The following is an 18221-nucleotide window of genomic DNA, read 5'->3' as shown; positions in this document are numbered from 1 at the left end:
CCCAGGGTCACACTTTCAGTGTTTGAGACTGGATTTGAACCCTGGTCTTCCTGACTCCCGGCCTTGTGCTTTCTCTACTGGGCCACCAACTGCCTCTGTACCTCCCAAGTGCTGCTTTCCAAGGAGATGGTGTTACCCTCCTTTAATAGTCTTCTCCCCCAAAACACTGATGTATGAACTAATCTGCCTCAGTTCATCGGCCCTGGGGAAGTCTTTACATGAGTGATCCCTCTGAGGAACTGAGCCCAGGTCAGGGTGGGCCACTGTCTCACTTCACATATTACTTTCAGTTTTTCTTTCTGATTGCTGTTTGCGTGTGTGCCTAGTCTGGGTGCTAACTACAGTCCCACACACCGAAGTTTCACTTCCATTGAAACTGTGGGCTGAACTCACTACCTCAGAGTAGTCCTAGGGAAAAGGAATTCTCTTTCTCTGAACTCCTCCCATGGAATACTGCCCTGACCCAGACCCTCACTTCTTCTCACCGAAGCCAAGGAGATCCGTTTGGGGACGCACCATGAACCGTCCTGAGGTGACCACTGAAGCTGGACGCCCACCAGGCTGCTTCCTCAGTCCCTACCACCTTCCCCTGCTGCCAGGGAGCCTTGAAAAGCTCCTTGAGGTGTTCCCCCGGCTCTCCTTTGGGGCCTTCTGAGCCCTTCATACCTACCTCCAAGCCACCCCACTGTCCCTCAGAATAAACTGTGGCCCATTGACTGACTTCCTCCCAGTTTCCCTTTGCCAGGCTGTGGCTTGTGGCAATGGTGGGAAAGGGGATGGAGAGAAGCATTTATATGGTATGTGCTGTGTGCTATGATCTCACTAGATCCTCACAACAGCCCTGGAAGTTAGCGCTTTTATTGTCATCCCCATTTTATAGTTGCGGTAACTGACGCAAGCAGAGGTAGAGTGACTTGCCTAGGGTCACACTTCCCTCATCTCTTCCTCTTCTAAGACCTCGCTCCTCCCTATAGAGCTTCTCTTCAAGGGACCCTTCCTGCTCCCCCAGAATGATCCCCACAAACCTCTGAATATCCTGTCTCCTGAGTCAGACAGACATTCTAACAGGAGGCTTAGCCCTGGGCCCGACAGCCTAGGAAGTGCCGACCTCATTGGGAAACGACTGCTTCCCCCGCGTGTACAGAGAGGGGCCCGGCCTAGCCTGGCCCATTCTAAGGTGGTGCCCCTACTTATCCAGACGTCCATTTCCCTCCGGGCCACAGAACCAAACCCCCAAGTCAATGAAGTGATGGGAAAATCGAACATAAAATGTCTGTGCTTTGTGGGAAAAGCCCCATAGCAGCGTGATGTAAAGGATGGAATAGGCATGGAGCCAAGAATGTCTGCGGCTGTATCCTCCCTGACACTTAAGAGTTGTACAGCCATGGGATCCGGCCACTTCCCTTCTGGAAGCCTCAGTCTACCCATGTGTACAATGGGTCTGGTGCCTGGCCTCCCCTCCCGGGGGGTTGCCGTGAAGCTGCACTGGGTCAGGCTCTGTGACACGCTCCTCAGGGCGAACGTACGTACATCGCTCCACGCGTGTCCCTTGGGGACAGCAAGGACTTGAGGAAGCGTCTCCTTTTCCCTTTGTATTCCTGTTACTTAGCACCGGGTTTGACACATAGGAAGCACTTAACTGATGCTTTTCTGTCTCTCGCCTTCGTCGCCATCTCCGCTGGCCTCTCCGGCACTGCGTGAGCCCCAGAGTGCCCCCCCCCCCCCCCGGCTTCCGTGTCCTGGAGCTGGAGCCGGCCTGGGACTGCGCTGTGCAGACCACTTGCCGATCTCTCTGTTTTTCATTGATAGAGGATGGAAAAATGTGCTCATGAACAGAGTGATTGTGGGGATTATGTCATGGGCTTCATCTGGACTCCTTCCTCCCAGCAGCCCGGCTGCCTTTAACCCCTCGTCTGCCAGGAAGTCTCTCCCGGCCTCCTGGGGAATCTCCCGGAATGTGTGCGTGTGCTCTGAGGGGCCTCCCCGGCCTCCTTTCTAGCCTTCATCCTGGAGCTTCTCCCGGGCGTCCCGGGGCAGCGCACTGTCCTGCCACGGCGGGCAGGCAGAAGGCCTTCAGGAGAGCGGGCTCCTGGCTCTCTGCCTTGATTTCCTCATCTGCTAAGAGAAGGGACTCCGCGGGTGCCGGGGTGATAGCCATGAACAGCTTCATAGGTGTGAAGCCCTTGTGAGCATGGGCTCTGCAAGGCAGGGGTGCAAGTGGTGGGCCCAAGGGCGAGGGTTAGAACACTTGACACGTAACTGCAGAGGACCCGGCCCTCCTCCAGCTTCCCGGGCTCATCTGCCGCGGAGGGGAGAGCCAGAGGGAGCCCGCCGACCTACAGCATTGCCTGGGATCGGGCCGCTGAGACTTTGTGTGGCTTTCCCCAGAGCCACCAGCCCGCCCTGGGTCCGAGGCAGGGCCAGCAAGAGGGCTTCAGGGAAAAGGCAGCTCCCTCTCCCCGAGCCCTGGAAGGCTTCTGCCCTAGAGGAATCACTGGCAGGGCAGCGGGGTGGTCCCCCAGGGGAGACCCCCAAGGAGAGAGAGCCTCATGCAGAAAGAGAGGCGATCATGGGCACCCCCTTCTCAGCCCCAGGATGCCTGCAAGGCCTGGCTCCCCTGGCCCCCTGGGCAAGAAGGACAGTGATGAGGCTGACCCATTACATAATCCTCCCAGCCTAGAGGGAGCAGGGACAGGGGCAGAAGGTCAGAGGTCACCGCAGGGTCAGGCGGCTGACACACACTGTAACGACAAGGTGGTTAAAATTAGACCACAGAGAGGAAACTGGCAATCTTGGGGAAACGCAGAAGTTTCCTCTGCAAGTGAGCGGCCGGGGGTGCAGGGAGGCCGCTGTGCGTGCTGCTGCCAGGAGATTACTCATTTCAGCCTGCTCTAGAGTGCCTTCTGAGCCCCAGCTTCTGTATTTCTGGCCTCCCTTGTCACACGCCTGGGGACACGCAGCAGGACCCACCGGGGACCTGGCCTGGCCCCGGAGAACTTCCTTCTCCCTCGGTGAGGCAGCGAGGAGGACCCTGACCCAGTGAGCGGGCAGCCCTCCCCCATCCATCAGGCCCGCTGAGAGGCTCGACCCAGGTCTGGGGCCTCCGAAGTAACAGGGAATGACCAGGCCCCTGGCACAGTGCTGGCAGTTCCTCCAGGGCAATCCCCAAGACTCCTTCATTCACTGCAATCACAGGCACTTCTTGGTCTCCTCCTGTGTGCCAGACCACTGCCAGATGGTTCAGCACCAAAAACTTAGGAGATTTATCTGTAGAAGTGACACCAAACAAGCAGCGTCTGCCCTCTTCCTGCGCCCTGAAAGGGCTGTGGGGGCTTTCAGTCTGCCCGGGGCGCCGCCTCTGCCATCAGCACCATCAGAACATGAGCTCCTGAGGAGCACAGGCTGTCTTTTCCATTCATATCCCCAGGTCTTCACAGATGTAAATGCTTAGTCCCTGCCTTTATTCCTGTGTCCAGCAATTCTGGCAGGCCCTGGGAATGTGGAGGCAAAAACAGAAGAGCCCCTGCCCTCAGAATAGCTCACTTTCTATTAGGAATAGCACGTCCAACACTCCATTCCTATCACTTTGCTGAAACCTAATCAGGGTTCTAAATGTGTATATTTGATTTGACCTAATTTATGCCTCAATTCCATGTTGTGTGGATCAGACTGTAAGCTCCAAGAGAAGACAGGCCATTTCTGCCTAATTTACTTAATTCCATGACACTGTTCTCCCTGGCTTCTCCTCTTACCCATCTGACCGTTCCTTCTCTTCCTCATCGTCAGGGGTCCTCCAAGGCTCTGTCCTGGGCCCTCTTCTCTGCTCCCTCTAGACTTAAAGAGCTCATGAGCTCCCATGGTGGCAAGTGAACAGCTCTGCAGACAACTCAGATCTGCTTGTCTAGCCCTAACCTCTCTCCCAGCCTCTCCTCACATCTCCAGCTGCCTTTTAGGCATCTCAGCCTAGCTGTCTTTATAAACATCTTAAATTCAACATGCTCCAAACTAAAGTCATTATCTCTTCTTCCCCATTACTGTCCAAGGTACCCGAATCCTCCCAGTTATCCAGGTTCCCGACCTCAGTGTCACCCTCAACTCCTCACTCTCAAGACCCATCTCCAATGAGTGACCAAGTCCTTTCATTTCTGCCTTTGACATATCTCTTGTATACACCCCCTTCTCTCCTCAGCTGTCAAAGGGATCTTCCTAATACCCAGTGCTGTCTGTGTCTCCCTCAGTTTCTCTCTCCCTTCTACCCGTGCCCCTTTCTCGACACCACTCCCCCAGGGTCAAATATGAAATCCTTTGGCTTTCAGGTCCCGTCACAATCTGTCTCTTTCTACCATCCTAGTTCGTTTTTTAGATCTCACTCCCCTCCACATGCTCTGTGACTCGGGCACACTGGCCTCCTTAGTGTTCCTTAACCACCACACCCCATCTCCTGACTCTTGGACACCCCTCCTTCTCCCTCATCTCCACCTCCTGGTTTCCCTGTCTTCAGGTCTGCAAGAAAGCTTCCCCAGGCCTCCTGCACCTTTGTGCCTTCCCTTTGGGCTGATCTCCAGTCTACCCTTTATGTATCTTCTTCATACAGAGCTGCATGCATGTCGCCTTCCCTATCAGACTGTGAGCTCCTTGAGAGCAAAGATTTTCTTTTCTTTCTTTCTCCCTTTCTTTCCTTTTTTGCCTTCTCTGTATACCCAGCATGTAGCACAGAGCCTGGCACATAGTAGGCTCTTAATAAATGTTAGCTGACCAACTGACTGAAATGGCATCCAGCCAGGGTCCCCCTAAAGATGGGCCAGACATCTGCTTTTTGGAGCTGAGTGGGGAGTATAGGAAGTGACCATACTAGGTGGAAGGAGCCCATATACTCAGGAATGTCACATTTAACCTTCCAGTTGATGAGCTTAGGATTCTGTATGTGGTAGCCAGGAGGATAGCGAGGTCACCAAAGGCCAGAGAAAAGATATCTGGCCCCCTCCAGAGAGAGAGAGAGAGAGAGAGGTTTGGTGTTGAAGGTTTTGTTTATATGTGTTTATGTATAGGCATAACAGGAAAGGATTCTAGGTTCTGCCTATGGAAATTCCATCTGAGAGTCTCATCAGTGTGATGATTACTGGAGATATTGAATTTCATTTCAACCTTCCCCAAAGTTGTGTTCAGCTATAATCACGTGGGAGAGGGATAGTGTGAGCTCCTTGAGGAGCAGAACTTTGGACGAACCCTACAACCTGTTTTAGTCACCACCTGGCTTGCCTTCCCTCTCCAAATGTCTGCCTACCTGAGCCTGGGAAGCCTCCTGGGGATCCTGAAAGAGTTTGTCCAGAGGCATTCGCTGTGATTTATAATCAAGAAGAGAATCAAGGATTGTTAGGGAAAGGGGTGTTTTATTGAGTCACCCCCACACACATTTGGTTATGGCTGCTTGGGTTGCTATTCATGCCTTCCTCCTTTCCTCCCCATTTCATTCCCCAACACACTCACTTTACCTCAGATGAGATTTTTAAAAGTTGGAAGACTCAAGGAGACGGTTTGCCAAGGTCTTCCTCACTGAAGAGAAGGACTATGGCCATTTCTCTGCCTACTTTGGAAGTCTGAGGACCCTCACTCAGCCTTGTCCTCAGAGCACAGGAACCCAGCAGCCCCCTTAACTCACAGTCATTTTGACATGTTTCTCCTGAGCCCCTTGGCCAACAACCAGTCCCTCCTACCATCTTCTTTCTCAGCAAATGCTGTTTTCTTTTTCTCTCCTTCCCTGTAGGTTATTGCAGCCGACTGCAAGAGGGTCACAGTGCTAAAGTATTTCCTGGAAGCCCTTTGTGGACAAGAAGAGCCTCTGCTGGCATTCAAGGGTGGAAAATATGTGTCAGTGGCGCCCGTCCCAGACACCATGGGAAAGGAAATGGGAAGCCAAGAGGGAAAACAACTGGAAGATCAGGTACTTGCTCGGGAAGCAAGGGAAAAGCTCCCAGGGGGACTGGCCTCTGCCCGAGGTTTCAGCCCCCACCCTCCCCCCCAGCTATTTATAGCCACTCAAAGCTGGGTCTGTGGGTGAATCTTCTCACGAGTGTGCTGGTGCCCGCTGGCCCTCCCAGCCCGGTGCCTCGATCTCTCCTACGACTTCCAGATGCTGCTTTTGAATGCTGCAGTGGAAGGGAAGGGAGGGAAGGAGCAAGAAGGTTTAATAATGTGCAGCTCTGGAGGCTTAGGAAAGGGGCTGGGGTGAGGGGGGTGTCAGGGTTCAGGGTGAGGATCAAGTTTATAGTCATGGAGCTCAGGGCTGCACAAGCCTGAACTCCAGCCTCCAGCACACATACAGGAAGAGCACTGCTGGCCCCCCTCCTTCTCCTCCCCCCAGCTCCCTCCCTCCCCGAACATCCTGATGTGATTAAGGAATTCTCCTCTTGTTTGTTTGCCCTTGGTTGTTCCTGTAGCCCTTATTTCACTCCAGGTCCTGACAGAGAGAGACAGACAGACAGACACTGTATGCCTCTATACATGCAAATCATTACTGCCAGCTTCCCTGCTCCCTGGCATACGTGTGTGTGTGTGTGTGTGTGTCAGCGTGTGTGTGTGAGTCAGTGTGTGTCAGTGTGTGTGTGTGTCAACACTGTTGGAAGAGGTAAAACCAACTAGAATCAGCTGAGAGTGGGGAGCTCGGGTCATTGTGATGAAGGAGGAAGCTAGTCTCTATGGCCCTTGGACCATCTGCTTGTGTAACCCAAGGCAGACATCACAAGTGGACGGGGTCCTGAGGGCGCGTAGCCTGGTATAGTCCCTAAAAGTGAGATGCTTTGTGCCTGGTATGGTCCCAGATGAAGAGGAAGATAATGAAAATCAGAAAAACAGTCATTGATGATCTGTAAGTGTCTCTTCTAGCTCTCGGTCTGTGATCTGCTGTCCCATTTTTACAGATGAGGCACCTGAGGCTCTCTGAGCCTAAATCATTTGTCCCCAATTACAAATCATCACTCGGCTCCAAGCTCTCATTCTTGAATCTAGGGGTCTCCACTGAGCAAGTATCTAACAGCATTCTTCTCTTCCCCTCGTGTCACAACATATGATTAGGTTCTCCACTCTTCCCATCTCGAGCCCATTGACCAGAACAAAGGTCACGACCTACATGAGGCTGCCCACTTCTTCCCTTTCCCACGAGCCTTCTGGGTTCCCTTCTGTGAATGGTTCCTGGGAAACCCTCCATAGCCCAGCCTGTCTCATTTCATAACCTAGCACTTCCTCATGGGCTAGGAGAGCTGAGCAAGGGAGGCTCAGAGCCACCTTTTGACCCTGGGCCAGCTTTCCCCAAACCTACCACAACCTTGAACCTTGGAGATGGCTGCTTATGTGGGCACTGGACTGGCCAGATGGCCTGCTTCACTTCACCCTAATGTTAGCTCTGCAAATGAGAAAATGTTTTTTAGATAAAGTCTTCTTCCTTCCCACGCACAGCGGGAGCCTCTGGAAGGAACTGAGGATGGAGAGAGGAACCCGAGGATAGGATGACAAGAAGCCTTGGCAGATCAAATCTCAGCTTCCATAGGACATCCCCGGTTGGGAATCTCCTCTGGCTGCCACCTGAGATCTCTGACTCTGAGTCTTGTTCACACTGTTGGCATCAGGGCTGAGAGAAGTGTTGCTGGTGTTTGGTGACTGTTATTTGTGTGCAGAAGAGAATCCAGTTCCCCAGAAATGCTACGGGGATGCACGTTCCTTACCTCTCTCTGGCTCTAGTTTGTCAGGATCTCGCCTTTAAGATGTGACTTTCCCTTCCTCACATCCAGGCCAAGAAATCTCATCAGAATCTGGTCCTGTGATGGGCAGCTGTATGGCAGAGCAGAGTCGGGGTGTGCTGGGAAAGGGTTATCAAAACTTACTCACTCGGCCGGAAGGCACTCGACTTAGTCATTATAGCAGGGAGCAGACACCAAAAGAATCTTGGTTTCTCTTTAACCAAGCTCCTGCCTCTAGTCAGAGGAGTCCAGCCTGGTGCTCCTCATTTTGGACCCTCTAGTGGGAAGCATTAGGAAGCAGCGTCTTGGAGCAGAGTGTGAGGCCCCCCCATCCCCCTGCTAACCCTGTCCCTCCAAGGAAGCTTTCCTGGGCTCCATCGGGCAGCTGCATTTTCTCTGCTGACCAGGGCCAGAAAGAGAGGAGCAGAATCTGGGACCACCCGGAGAGAGGCCTTTGAGAGCAGAGGCTGCGGTAGGGGAGGTGACGACCCCCGGGTGGAGTTTTGTCAGACTGGCAGCAAGTTTCCCGAGTGGAGTACCCCTGGCCCTGGCTTCGGGGCATTTCTGTAAGGGCAGAACCAGTACATTTATGCACTCGGGCTCCAGGCATGCGAAGGGACAGGGACAGCTTCTTCTGGGTTGGACTGTCTATTCCAGATGTGTCCTGGGTTCAGGAGAAGTCATAGCCGAATGGGCAGCTTCAGTCAAGCTGGATTCATGTCAGATATACTGAACCGGAATTAGATTTCCATTTGGGCAGTTGTCCCCCCCCCCTTTTTTTTTCTTGTAATAGTTCAGAAGGAAATAGTCGGCCTAGGTTTGAGCATGTGAGGATGCTCGGAAGGATGTTTGTGAATGCTGTGCAAGAGCTATCTGAGAGGGCCTGTCTGGGAGGACTGTGTGTCAGTGCCTTGCAGAAGGGGGTCATTCCGAACAGGCTAGAGCTCCTTCCCTGGCCCCTCCACTCCCGGCTCACCTTCCTGGGCAGGCCTTGGGGCCTTTCTTGAGGGAACATCTTGAGCAGCCAGAGCTGGGCTGGGTGGCCTCAGGTGAGGGCTCTGAGCTAACTAACTTTTCTCCTGCTTTCTTTTCCTGGCTGGCTTACTCCTGCTGCCTGGAGGAGGAGGACGTGGTCATTGAAGATTTTGAGGAAGATTCTGAGGCCGAAGGCAGTGGGGGCGAGTATGACATCAGGGAGCTCCGGGCCAAGAAGATGGCTCTAGCCAGGAAGATAGCCGAGCAGCAACGTCGCCAAGAAAAGATTCAGGTGTGTCTGGGGTGGCTGGGAGCATTCATGGGTCTGTGAGCAGGAGCTACTTAGAAGAGCCCCAGAATGGGTTGGGGCTATTCAGAAGAAGACTGAGCGCCTGTGGCAGAAAGAGTCAGGAGCTCACAGGGAAACCCTGCAGATTTTGCCCGGACACTATTTCTAATGGCCCCAGCACACCGTCCTTCCTGTTGGCCTTTTGGGCATCTGCCACTCTAAGGGAAGTGGAATGTCTAACAAGAGGCAGCGTTCGATCACTGAAGTTCCCTTTAATACCAAGGAAGTTCTGGACAACCTGGTGAAGTCTGTGAACCTCTTCTCAGAATCATGTTTTTAAATATCAAACACATAGGATCACAAAGGAAAGCAATACTATTAAAAAGCAGTTGGCAAAATATATATATATATATATATATATATATATATATATATATATATATATATATTTTAAACCCTCACCTTCTGTCTTGGAATCAATACTGTGTATTGGCTCCAAGGCAGAAGAGCGGTAAGGGCTAGGCAATGGGGGTGAAGTGACTTGCCCAGGGTCACACAGCTAGGAAGTGTCTGAGGTCAGATTTGAACCCAGGACCTCCCATCTCTGGGCCTGGCTCTCAATCCACTGAGCTACCCAACTGCTTCCCCCAAATGTTTTTTTTTTAAATCAGAAACAAGTTTTAGGTCCCAGGCTAAGAAGCTCTGCTCTAGACCTTCCCAGGAAGGGCAAAATTCCTACTTTTTAAAATCCCTTCAAGCCAGGACTTTTCACATCCTTCCATCCCTTGTCCCTAGTGTGTGTACCCCCCCTCACTCCTAAGAGCTGCTGTCTTGTGTCTATTCCAGTTTAAGCCTACTTCCCCTCTCCTGTCCAGTCTCAGTGAAGAAAAGGAACCGTGCTTTCTCACAATTCTTGACCTGCCTAAAGCTATTCAAAGTCTCCTTTCAATTTTGGAGAGACTCATCCCACTTCCATCATCTCGGGGCATGATAGAAAATGTTTTCCGTTCCGTGGCATAGGGAGTAACGGGCAGACCTCTATCTTTCTGCGTGTCTTAGAACCCACAAGGGAGTCTCCTCAGACACAGCCCCATCAGGGTCTCCAGAGCCCTGAGAAGTGAGCCTGGATTGCTGTGCCCCCCCCCCCCCAACAATATTGACCGGCCCCTTTAAGAGAAGGCCCCACATGCACCATTGCTGGCTGCCTTGCCTCCTGTCAGCCTCCTTCCTCTGGCCTCACAGCCACAGGAGGATTTCTCAGCAGAGGAAAAATTCCCCCCAACACCCCCCTCTTCCCCCTTTAATGCCCAGGGCCCTTCACTTCCATAATTCTTCATTTTCCAGCCTTGAACGTAAGCCAGACACATCTGTCTGGCCATATGCGTGAACCCTGCAGTCTGTGCCGAGGTGGCTGTAAAACAGGGCCGGTGAAGGCCCTTCTGGGAGAACGCACACATGTGTGTACCCTCGGGCCTTTGGCTCCCTGCCCAGAACCACTGGGCTTCGTCTCTCCAAACCCACGTTAACCTTTTCTTATTTTTCCTCTTTTTGTTTAATTTAGAGGAAAAAAATCCCAAGGAAAAGGTATAAATTGTCCTGGGAGTGGGGGAGAGGCTCCCAGTTAGAGGAGCCATTATTGTTGGCAGGTACCTGGGTTCCACTAATACAATAAGGAAGAATGGAGCATCGAATGAATTAAGAATGGGGAGAGGGGAGATGGGCCGTAAATTAAAGTGCTCTGAACTCCACCAGCCTCCGAGGGGTGTTAACTGAGAGGTGTAAGTCAAGTCCCCAGCTCTCGGGGCCTGTTACAGATGCAGCAAAACAGGAACCCCATATGTTTGGGGAAAGGGATGTGAAGACGGGGTTCAAAAAGCCCCCCTTCCAGAATGCTTGAAGGGAGCAGCAGCCCTTCCCCCTTCCCTACTTCTGGGCCTGGACCCCTGGGCCTAAGCTCATCCATTGCCGGGGGTGGAAGAAGGAGGGGAAGATCTGGGCTCTCTCCACAGTGTGCTCCTCCCTCCTTCCGGAGCTGCCGAGGGGCTGTTGTGAGGGGCCGAATGGAGGTCAGAGTCGGGGTGTGGGCAGTTCCCTGGCTCTGTGCAGCTGGAGCCGAAGCATAACCAAGACCCTTCGTGCTCAAGGCAGCCAGAGACTGCAGTTCGCCCCCTGCCCGCCTGCAATTTTCTGTTGTGGCTCTCCTTGGCCACCGCTGCCGCCCGGCGCCTGCTCTGCCCGGCCACCTCGGCCCGGGCGGCGCCCCGCGCCCCTCCCTGGCACCGCCTCCAGGAGGCTCCTGGGCGATGTGTGCTGCCCCCAGCTGGGAGCGGTCAGGCTTCCGGAGCAGTGGCAAACATCCCACCTGAACCATAACAGGCTCTTCCTCTGACCATAGCCATTGTTTTAGGCGGCATTACAGCAGCAGCCCCGCTCCTCAGCCAGCGATGACATGTGCTCTGAAAATAGCCTCGCTCCCCGGCCCCTTCCCGCCGCCGCCTCCTGGGCCAGCACTTGCTCTTTTGTGGCAGCCCCAGGAGTCGGGCCTAAATATAGCCGGCTCTGATTCCCACCCGCCTGGGCAGGGACCCCCACACCTGTCCGAGAGCAGCTCGTTCTTGCCCACAGCGGAAGGCAGACACCCAGGCCCGGCTCCTGCCTGGCGGGGAGGGCCAGCGCACTACCAGCCGGGGAACACGTTCACGCCAGAGCAGGAAAGGGTAGCCCAGAGGAGCCGCCCTCCCAGGTCTGTGCTTTTCTCCAAGTCCCCCTCCCCCACCAAAGGGCCTCCTAGAAAGAGGCCTGGAGACCGGAGGTCCCGGGATCAAGTGTGACCTCAGACCCTTCCCAGCTGGGTGACCCTGGGCAAGTCACTTCACGCCCATTGTCTAGCCTCGTTGCTCTTCTGCCTTGGAGCCAATCCACAGTATTGATTCTAAGGTGGAAGAGAAGGTTTAAAAAAAAAGGAAGAGGCTGGCTAAGAAGTCCTGTGCCTTCCCTTGCACCGCGTGCCTTTTCTCATTCAAGCCACATGCCACGTGCCCAGTCCTGGACTAGGAACTGTGAGGGAAACCGAACAAGGAAAAGGGGTCTTTTCTGGCCCCAAAGGACTCGAGGCGAGAGAGGCGGTGCTCCAGGAGAGGAGCCCCTCCAGGGCAGGAGGGAAGGCGATCTGGGGGGGAGCATCGGCTCCAGCCTCAGGTCTGCAGGGAGCCTGGCCTCCAACCCCAGGTCCCCCCAACTCCCTGGATTCAGCTACGTAACCTCCCACAAATCTCTCTGGCTCTGGGTCTCTTTATCCCCTCGTGTCCAGGCTCATTGGCAGTGGGTACACCAAGGGCACACTTTAGAAGTCCCACAGACCTCTGGCAGGGCTCACCTCTCTGCCTCGTCAGGGATGTGGGACAGTAACCCGTGGAGAGCCGCATCCTGAGAACCTAAACATGCCCTAAATGGAAACACTTCTGCCTGAGGGAGGCACCCTACAATGCCTGCAGCCCCAAAGGTGAGGCGAGGCAGCTGGTGCGTGGTCTGGCCACCCAGGCTCGGCCCCTGCTCTGCCAGCACATGGAAGAGCGCCCCCACTTTAGAGGAGGAGAAACTCGGCCCCCGTGCATGAGCGGGATCTTTCCGGGGGCACCAGAGCCTCAGCGCCCTTGAGAAGCCACTGAAGAGGCAGAAGGGAGCCTTCCTCCTCAGCAGGATAAAAGCACTCTACCTTCTTCTTCATCTACTGCCACGGCCGGCAGAGTGATGCCTTTGCCATATCTATGGTCTGGCGGCCAAGGGGAAGAGTGACTGGGCACTCCGGCTTGCCTGGCCTCCGGGAAGGGCAGGGTGGGCTACTGTGTCCCTTTCCTGCTCTGCCCACCCCTTGCTTTCACCTGATCTAAGCCAGCCCACCAGAGCCGCTGGAGGGCCACCATTCTCTTCCGGGGCAGCATCCTTGGCCAAAGGCCAGGCAGAATCTGTATGAATCACCGACCCCTCACCCCGAACCGCTCCTCGGCCAAAGACTTCTGTTGCTTTTTATTCATACAAACAAAAATAAATCCTGCTACCGGCCTCTGAACTCCACTGCACTGTGCTCCCCCCGGCTCCCCGAGCGTCCTCGGGCTGGGAGCGGGGACTTGGCACTGTCCCCGCCGACCTCACTTTTTTACACTCCCTGCGCATCCTGTGTCCTTCTCTCACCGTGCGGCCCAGGGATCAGAGTGGGACGTGACGGCCGGCACAGGCGCCATGCGCAGCTGCCAGGAATGTGACGGGTAAAATCTGGAAAAGCGGGGAGGGCAAACCCGGCGCGCGCGCACACACACACACAGACACACACAGGCAGAGGCACAGGCAGAGACACACACACACAGACACACAGACAGGCAGAGACACACACACACAGGCACAGACACACACGGGCAGAGGCACAGGCAGACACACACAGACACACAGACAGGCAGAGACACACACACACAGGCACAGACACACACGGGCAGAGGCACAGGCAGACACACACAGACACACAGACACACACAGGCAGAGACACACACACACACAGAGACACACAGGCAGAGGCACAGACACACACACAGGCACAGACACAGACAGGCAGAGACACGCACACAGACACACACACAGGCACACACACAGGCACAGACACAGACAGGCAGAGACACGCACACAGACACACACACAGGCACACACACAGGCACAGACACAGACAGGCAGAGACACGCACACAGACACACACACACACACAGGCAGAGACACACACACACACAGAGACACACAGGCAGAGGCACAGACACACACACACACAGGCACAGACAGAGACAGGCAGAGACACGCACACAGACACACACACAGGCACAGACACAGACAGGCAGAGACACACACACACAGGCACAGACACACACACACACACAGACAGGCAGAGACACAGACAGAGACACACACACAGACACACACACACAGGCAGAGACACACACACAGACACACACACACACACAGACACAGACAGGCAGAGACACACAGACACACACACACACAGGCAGAGACACACACACACAGAGACACACAGGCAGAGGCACAGACACACACACACAGGCACAGACAGAGACAGGCAGAGACACGCACACAGGCACAGACACAGACAGGCAGAGACACGCACACAGACACACACACACACAGGCAGAGACACACAGACACACACACACAGGCGTATGCACACACACAGGCACACACAGGCGCGTGCACACACACAGAGACACATGCACACAGCACACACAGACACAGAGACACGCACACACACACGTGCGCACACATGTATTCGAGGTTCTCAGCGGCTCTGTACTTCTTGTCAAGGAAGCCATACCAGGCTGACGACCCAGACAAGACCGTCCCTGGAGACTCGGCTGGTACCTAGGGGAAGAGCGAGCAACTCCTTAGAGCCCTGCTGACACCGAGTCAGGGCATGGGGGGAACAGGAAACAGTTTTTTGGTGACTCATTGGCTAGGGGAAGTGCGCTCCAGGAGGCGGCACTGCTAGCAGACTCGGGCCGTGGCTCAGAGCGTCGTCCTCGCCCAGCTTGACGTCTCGCGGCCCCTAGAAACGAGGAGGATTGTTGCCGCTGCTCTCCCCCCACCCCCAAAACTTGCATCCCCCAGATTTGTCCCTAACCCTAAGCCAAACCCAGAAAGTGTGGGCCATTCTAACAGGCTGCCCTGTCTGCCCTTCCTGCTTTCTGTTCTCCTTCCATCCTGCCCTCAGAGTCGTGCTTGGGAACGGTCTGCTTGCCTCTCCCCTCTGCATCCAGGCGCGTGGGGCGTCTGCCTCCAGAAGGTAGAGGACCCTCGAGGTCCTCCTAGAGGAGGTCTCCTAGAGGAGACACACAGGCCCGCTTCAGAAGGGCCAGTGTTGCTGTGGTCCTCCCCAGGGTGAAACGGGTGTGGAAAAGGCAGCGCGTCCGTCGTGCCCCTTTCCCCGTGCCCGCGCCCGCGTGCTTCCTCCGTCTCCTCAGGTGGAGTAGAGGGAGGCCAGCGCCGAGGGCCGGGGAAGGGGAGGGAGCCGCGAGCAGGGCGGATGCACTGTTTGGGTGGAGCAGACAGGACAGGAAGAGGTTATCAGAGCTGTGGGGTTGTGGTACCTGGGCAGGGGATTGACCTGAATGTTTCATTCTCACGCTCTCAGCTACAGCAAAGTGGGCATCCCGGGGAGGAGGCAGACTCGGGCTGAGGGCCCCGCGGGGGGGGCAGCATTCCCTTACTCAGAAAGAGAGGTCCCCTGAAGGTCACGGGGAGGCCACCTTCTCCTTCCTTCAGAAACCTGGGCTTTCAGTTTTACTGTCATTGCCAGGGAAGCTGGAGCAGCCCTTCTCTGCCTGTTGGTGGGACGTGCCCCCCTTCCAGTGCACCTGCCTGCCCCGCACTGTGGGGCGGCGGCCCTCGGGATGGAGCGGTCTGTCTGAAACTCCCCTTCAGAAAGGGTCTCGGGGGAAGGGCGGGGGTGGCGGTCCTGTCCAGACTGTTGGGAGGACGGGGAGGTGGCGGGGAGGAGCCTCCCCCACCCACCCCTGAGAGAAAAGGCTCCAAAGGGTGCCCTTGGCCAGGGGTCCTGGGGAGGGACTTGCAACGGTCAGCGGCTGGCCCTCCGGCCCGGGGCCGTCCCTCTTGCCTCTCGGGGCATCTCGTTTGGCGTGATTCTGTTGAGGCGGGTCTTTGTGGCCGTCCCATGGAGCCGCTGCTGTCCCGGCTGACGCGTAACGTCTGGACTCGGGGTTAGGACGGGCCTTCGTAGCTAGAGGGATTTCGGAAGTTCCACAAAATGTTGAACTGAGGGCTGGAAAATCCCTTGAGTTTCCCAAGTAGCCAACTGAGGGTCTTGCTGGAGGCCCTCATCCCCATTAAAGGTCCGGCAGGCGCTGTCATCGCCTCGGGGGTCCGGCCCCCGCCCGCCCAGCACGCCTCCCCAGCCTCACCGTTTCTCGTTCGGCCTCCAAGTCCCGCTTGCAGAGCTGGCACGGGGGTCGGGGTCAGCAGGGCGGGGTGCTGGCAGCTCCAGGTGACCCTCACTCACCCCCAGCCCGCCTGTGTCTTGTAGGCCGTCCTGGAGGACCAGACTCAGATGCGGCAGATGGAGCTCGAGATCAGACCCCTGTTCCTCGTACCGGACACCAACGGCTTCATCGACCACCTGGCCAGCCTGGCACGGCTGCTGGAGAGCAGGAAGTACATCCTGGTGGTGCCCCTCATCGGTGAGTCATGCGGAGAGGCAGCCCCGCCTCCACTGCCTTCACACAGGGCATCCCCGTGCCAGGACGGGGGCCCATCGATGTGGCGGGAGTCGGGGGAACCTGGGAAGGAGCAGGCCAGAGGATGGGCTTGGGCTGCCGAGTACACGGCCTCCTGCCTCCCAGCCACGAGGGCCTGCCGAGCCCGGCCCTTGTTTTTATCCTTATAAAGCTCGCAGTCAAACAGCAAAGCTGGTTCCCGTTATTGGTAAACACTCAGCCCTGGCAGATAACGGCAGTGCTGCTGGGTGGTCTGGCAGAGCGTCTGGGCCGATTTGAAGTGCTTAGATGCCTTTGCTCTGATTGTCTGCTCGCTTTTCACGACGGCTCTGGTAGTCGGAGGTAGCATTCCTCTGGCCAGTGCCCTGCGCTTGGCTCCTGGCTGCTGGTGTTTGGGGGTCAGCCTCGCAGAAGCCCATTTCGTCCCTGGCCTTAGAGCCAGGGCGCTTGGGATCCGGTCTGCCCTGGGCCCTTGCACCTCGGCGCCCATCTCGGTCTGCTGTCCGACTGTCCATCAAGGGCAGCGAGGCGGCTCCCAGGAGAGAGAGCCATGCCTGGAGATGGGAGGGCCTGGGTTCAAATGTGGCTCCAGGCACTTCCTGCCTGTGTGATCCTGGACAAGTCATTTAACGCCCCCATTGCCCAACCCTTGCTGCTCTCCTACCTTTCAATCCATACTAGTATCTAAGGCAGAAACTGAAGGTTCAACAAACTGTCTCCCAGCTTGGCCTGGTGTCAGTTGCCGAGGAATTCTGTTCCCCGGGACAGCAGAGTGGGGCAAACCTACCCGGCATGTCCCTTCCGAGATGCTCCAGAGACTTGTTTCTCTGCTCTGAGCATCATAGAAGCTGGGGCGAGGGGAATAGGTAGGACATAATTGGCCCCAACAAGAGGTGCGGTCCTAAATCGCTGCAGGAAACACCTCGTCACCCCTGCTATCACCCCCTTAGAAGGCCGGCCTCAGGACACTTCCCCGCCTCCCCTTGGCCTAACGAAAACCTGTTAGCCCAGCCCCGTGGACTGAGGACGGAGAATGGCTAGGAACGGTCCTAGCGACCGGCGCTCTTAGAGAGAAAAGTGCCCGTCGTATCCTTTATGCTGCTTTTACGTTGCTAACATTCCCTCCATTACTGTCTCAGGTCTAGATAATCCACAAAACAACAAGCTCAGCCTTGATTTTTAGTAGTTTGCTGATTCCTGAGATTTAAATGTCCTTATTGAAAATTTGACCATTGGCTCTCAAGAGCTGGTTAGAGCTGGCTCCAGCACACCCCTGCAGCCCAGCCAGGGAAGGAAGAAGGCAGCAATGCAGAGCAGGGCCCTAAGCGGAGATTCCGGGGGAGTGTGGGAGAAGGCAGAGAGCACCTGGGCTCTCCCAGCCTCTCCTGCCTTGTCTCACAGGAAGGCTAATCTCTGGACTCCACAGGATCCATGAGCCCCGGAGGTGGAGCAGCTTCAGGGGTGACACTGGCCTGTCGGGCCCAGGAGATGAATGAGAGGAGAAGGTGTTCAACAAAGAAAGGGATGAGATTGCTGGTGCCTTAATCAAGGCTGTGATCCCCAGTTCTGGTTCTGGGCCGCATCTGTAACCCCCAAGAGTTCTCCAGCCTAGCTGGGGAGGCGGGACAGAGGTGTTACTGATACAGTGTTGGTGGTGCTGCCATTTGCTGTGGGCCTGACTTCAGTTAGCCCCTCTCTGTGCCAAGCACGCACAGAGTAACGTTTGACTTCTAGGCATGAGGAAAAATAACTGAATCTTACTTAGCCTGTTGAGGAGCCCGTTCTGGCTGCAGGACATGGCAGCGCCATCAGCCTCTCTCTGACCCCTTTCAGGTTTGAGAGCCCTGAGCTTGCAGGGCCTGCAGGCCCCAGGCACTCACCCAGGGACTGGCTCCTTTTCCATCCAGGCAGCAAGGGGTGAAGTTCGAGGCTTTCCATTGG

At 55.6% G+C, this 18221-nt stretch overlaps 1 protein-coding gene across 4 annotated transcripts in view; it reads left to right on the top strand.

Annotated features, from left to right (window-relative positions):
- The window catches only part of SMG6 (SMG6 nonsense mediated mRNA decay factor), a 183596-nt gene that overhangs the window by 160345 nt on the left and 5030 nt on the right, over positions 1 to 18221 (top strand). For all 4 annotated transcript variants that reach the window (XM_056819616.1, XM_056819617.1, XM_007485774.3 and 1 more), the window contains exons 14-16: positions 5765 to 5941; positions 8854 to 9000; positions 16091 to 16244. In XM_056819616.1, the coding sequence (XP_056675594.1) occupies positions 5765 to 5941; positions 8854 to 9000; positions 16091 to 16244 (478 nt within the window). The remainder of the gene's footprint in view (positions 1 to 5764; positions 5942 to 8853; positions 9001 to 16090; positions 16245 to 18221) is intronic.

The sequence above is a fragment of the Monodelphis domestica genome, chromosome 2 (genome assembly GCF_027887165.1).
Source record: "Monodelphis domestica isolate mMonDom1 chromosome 2, mMonDom1.pri, whole genome shotgun sequence".
In the NCBI taxonomy this organism is placed as follows: Eukaryota; Metazoa; Chordata; class Mammalia; order Didelphimorphia; family Didelphidae; genus Monodelphis; species Monodelphis domestica.
Note: the sequence above shows the minus strand (reverse complement) of the source record. Positions and strands in the feature narration are given on the sequence as shown.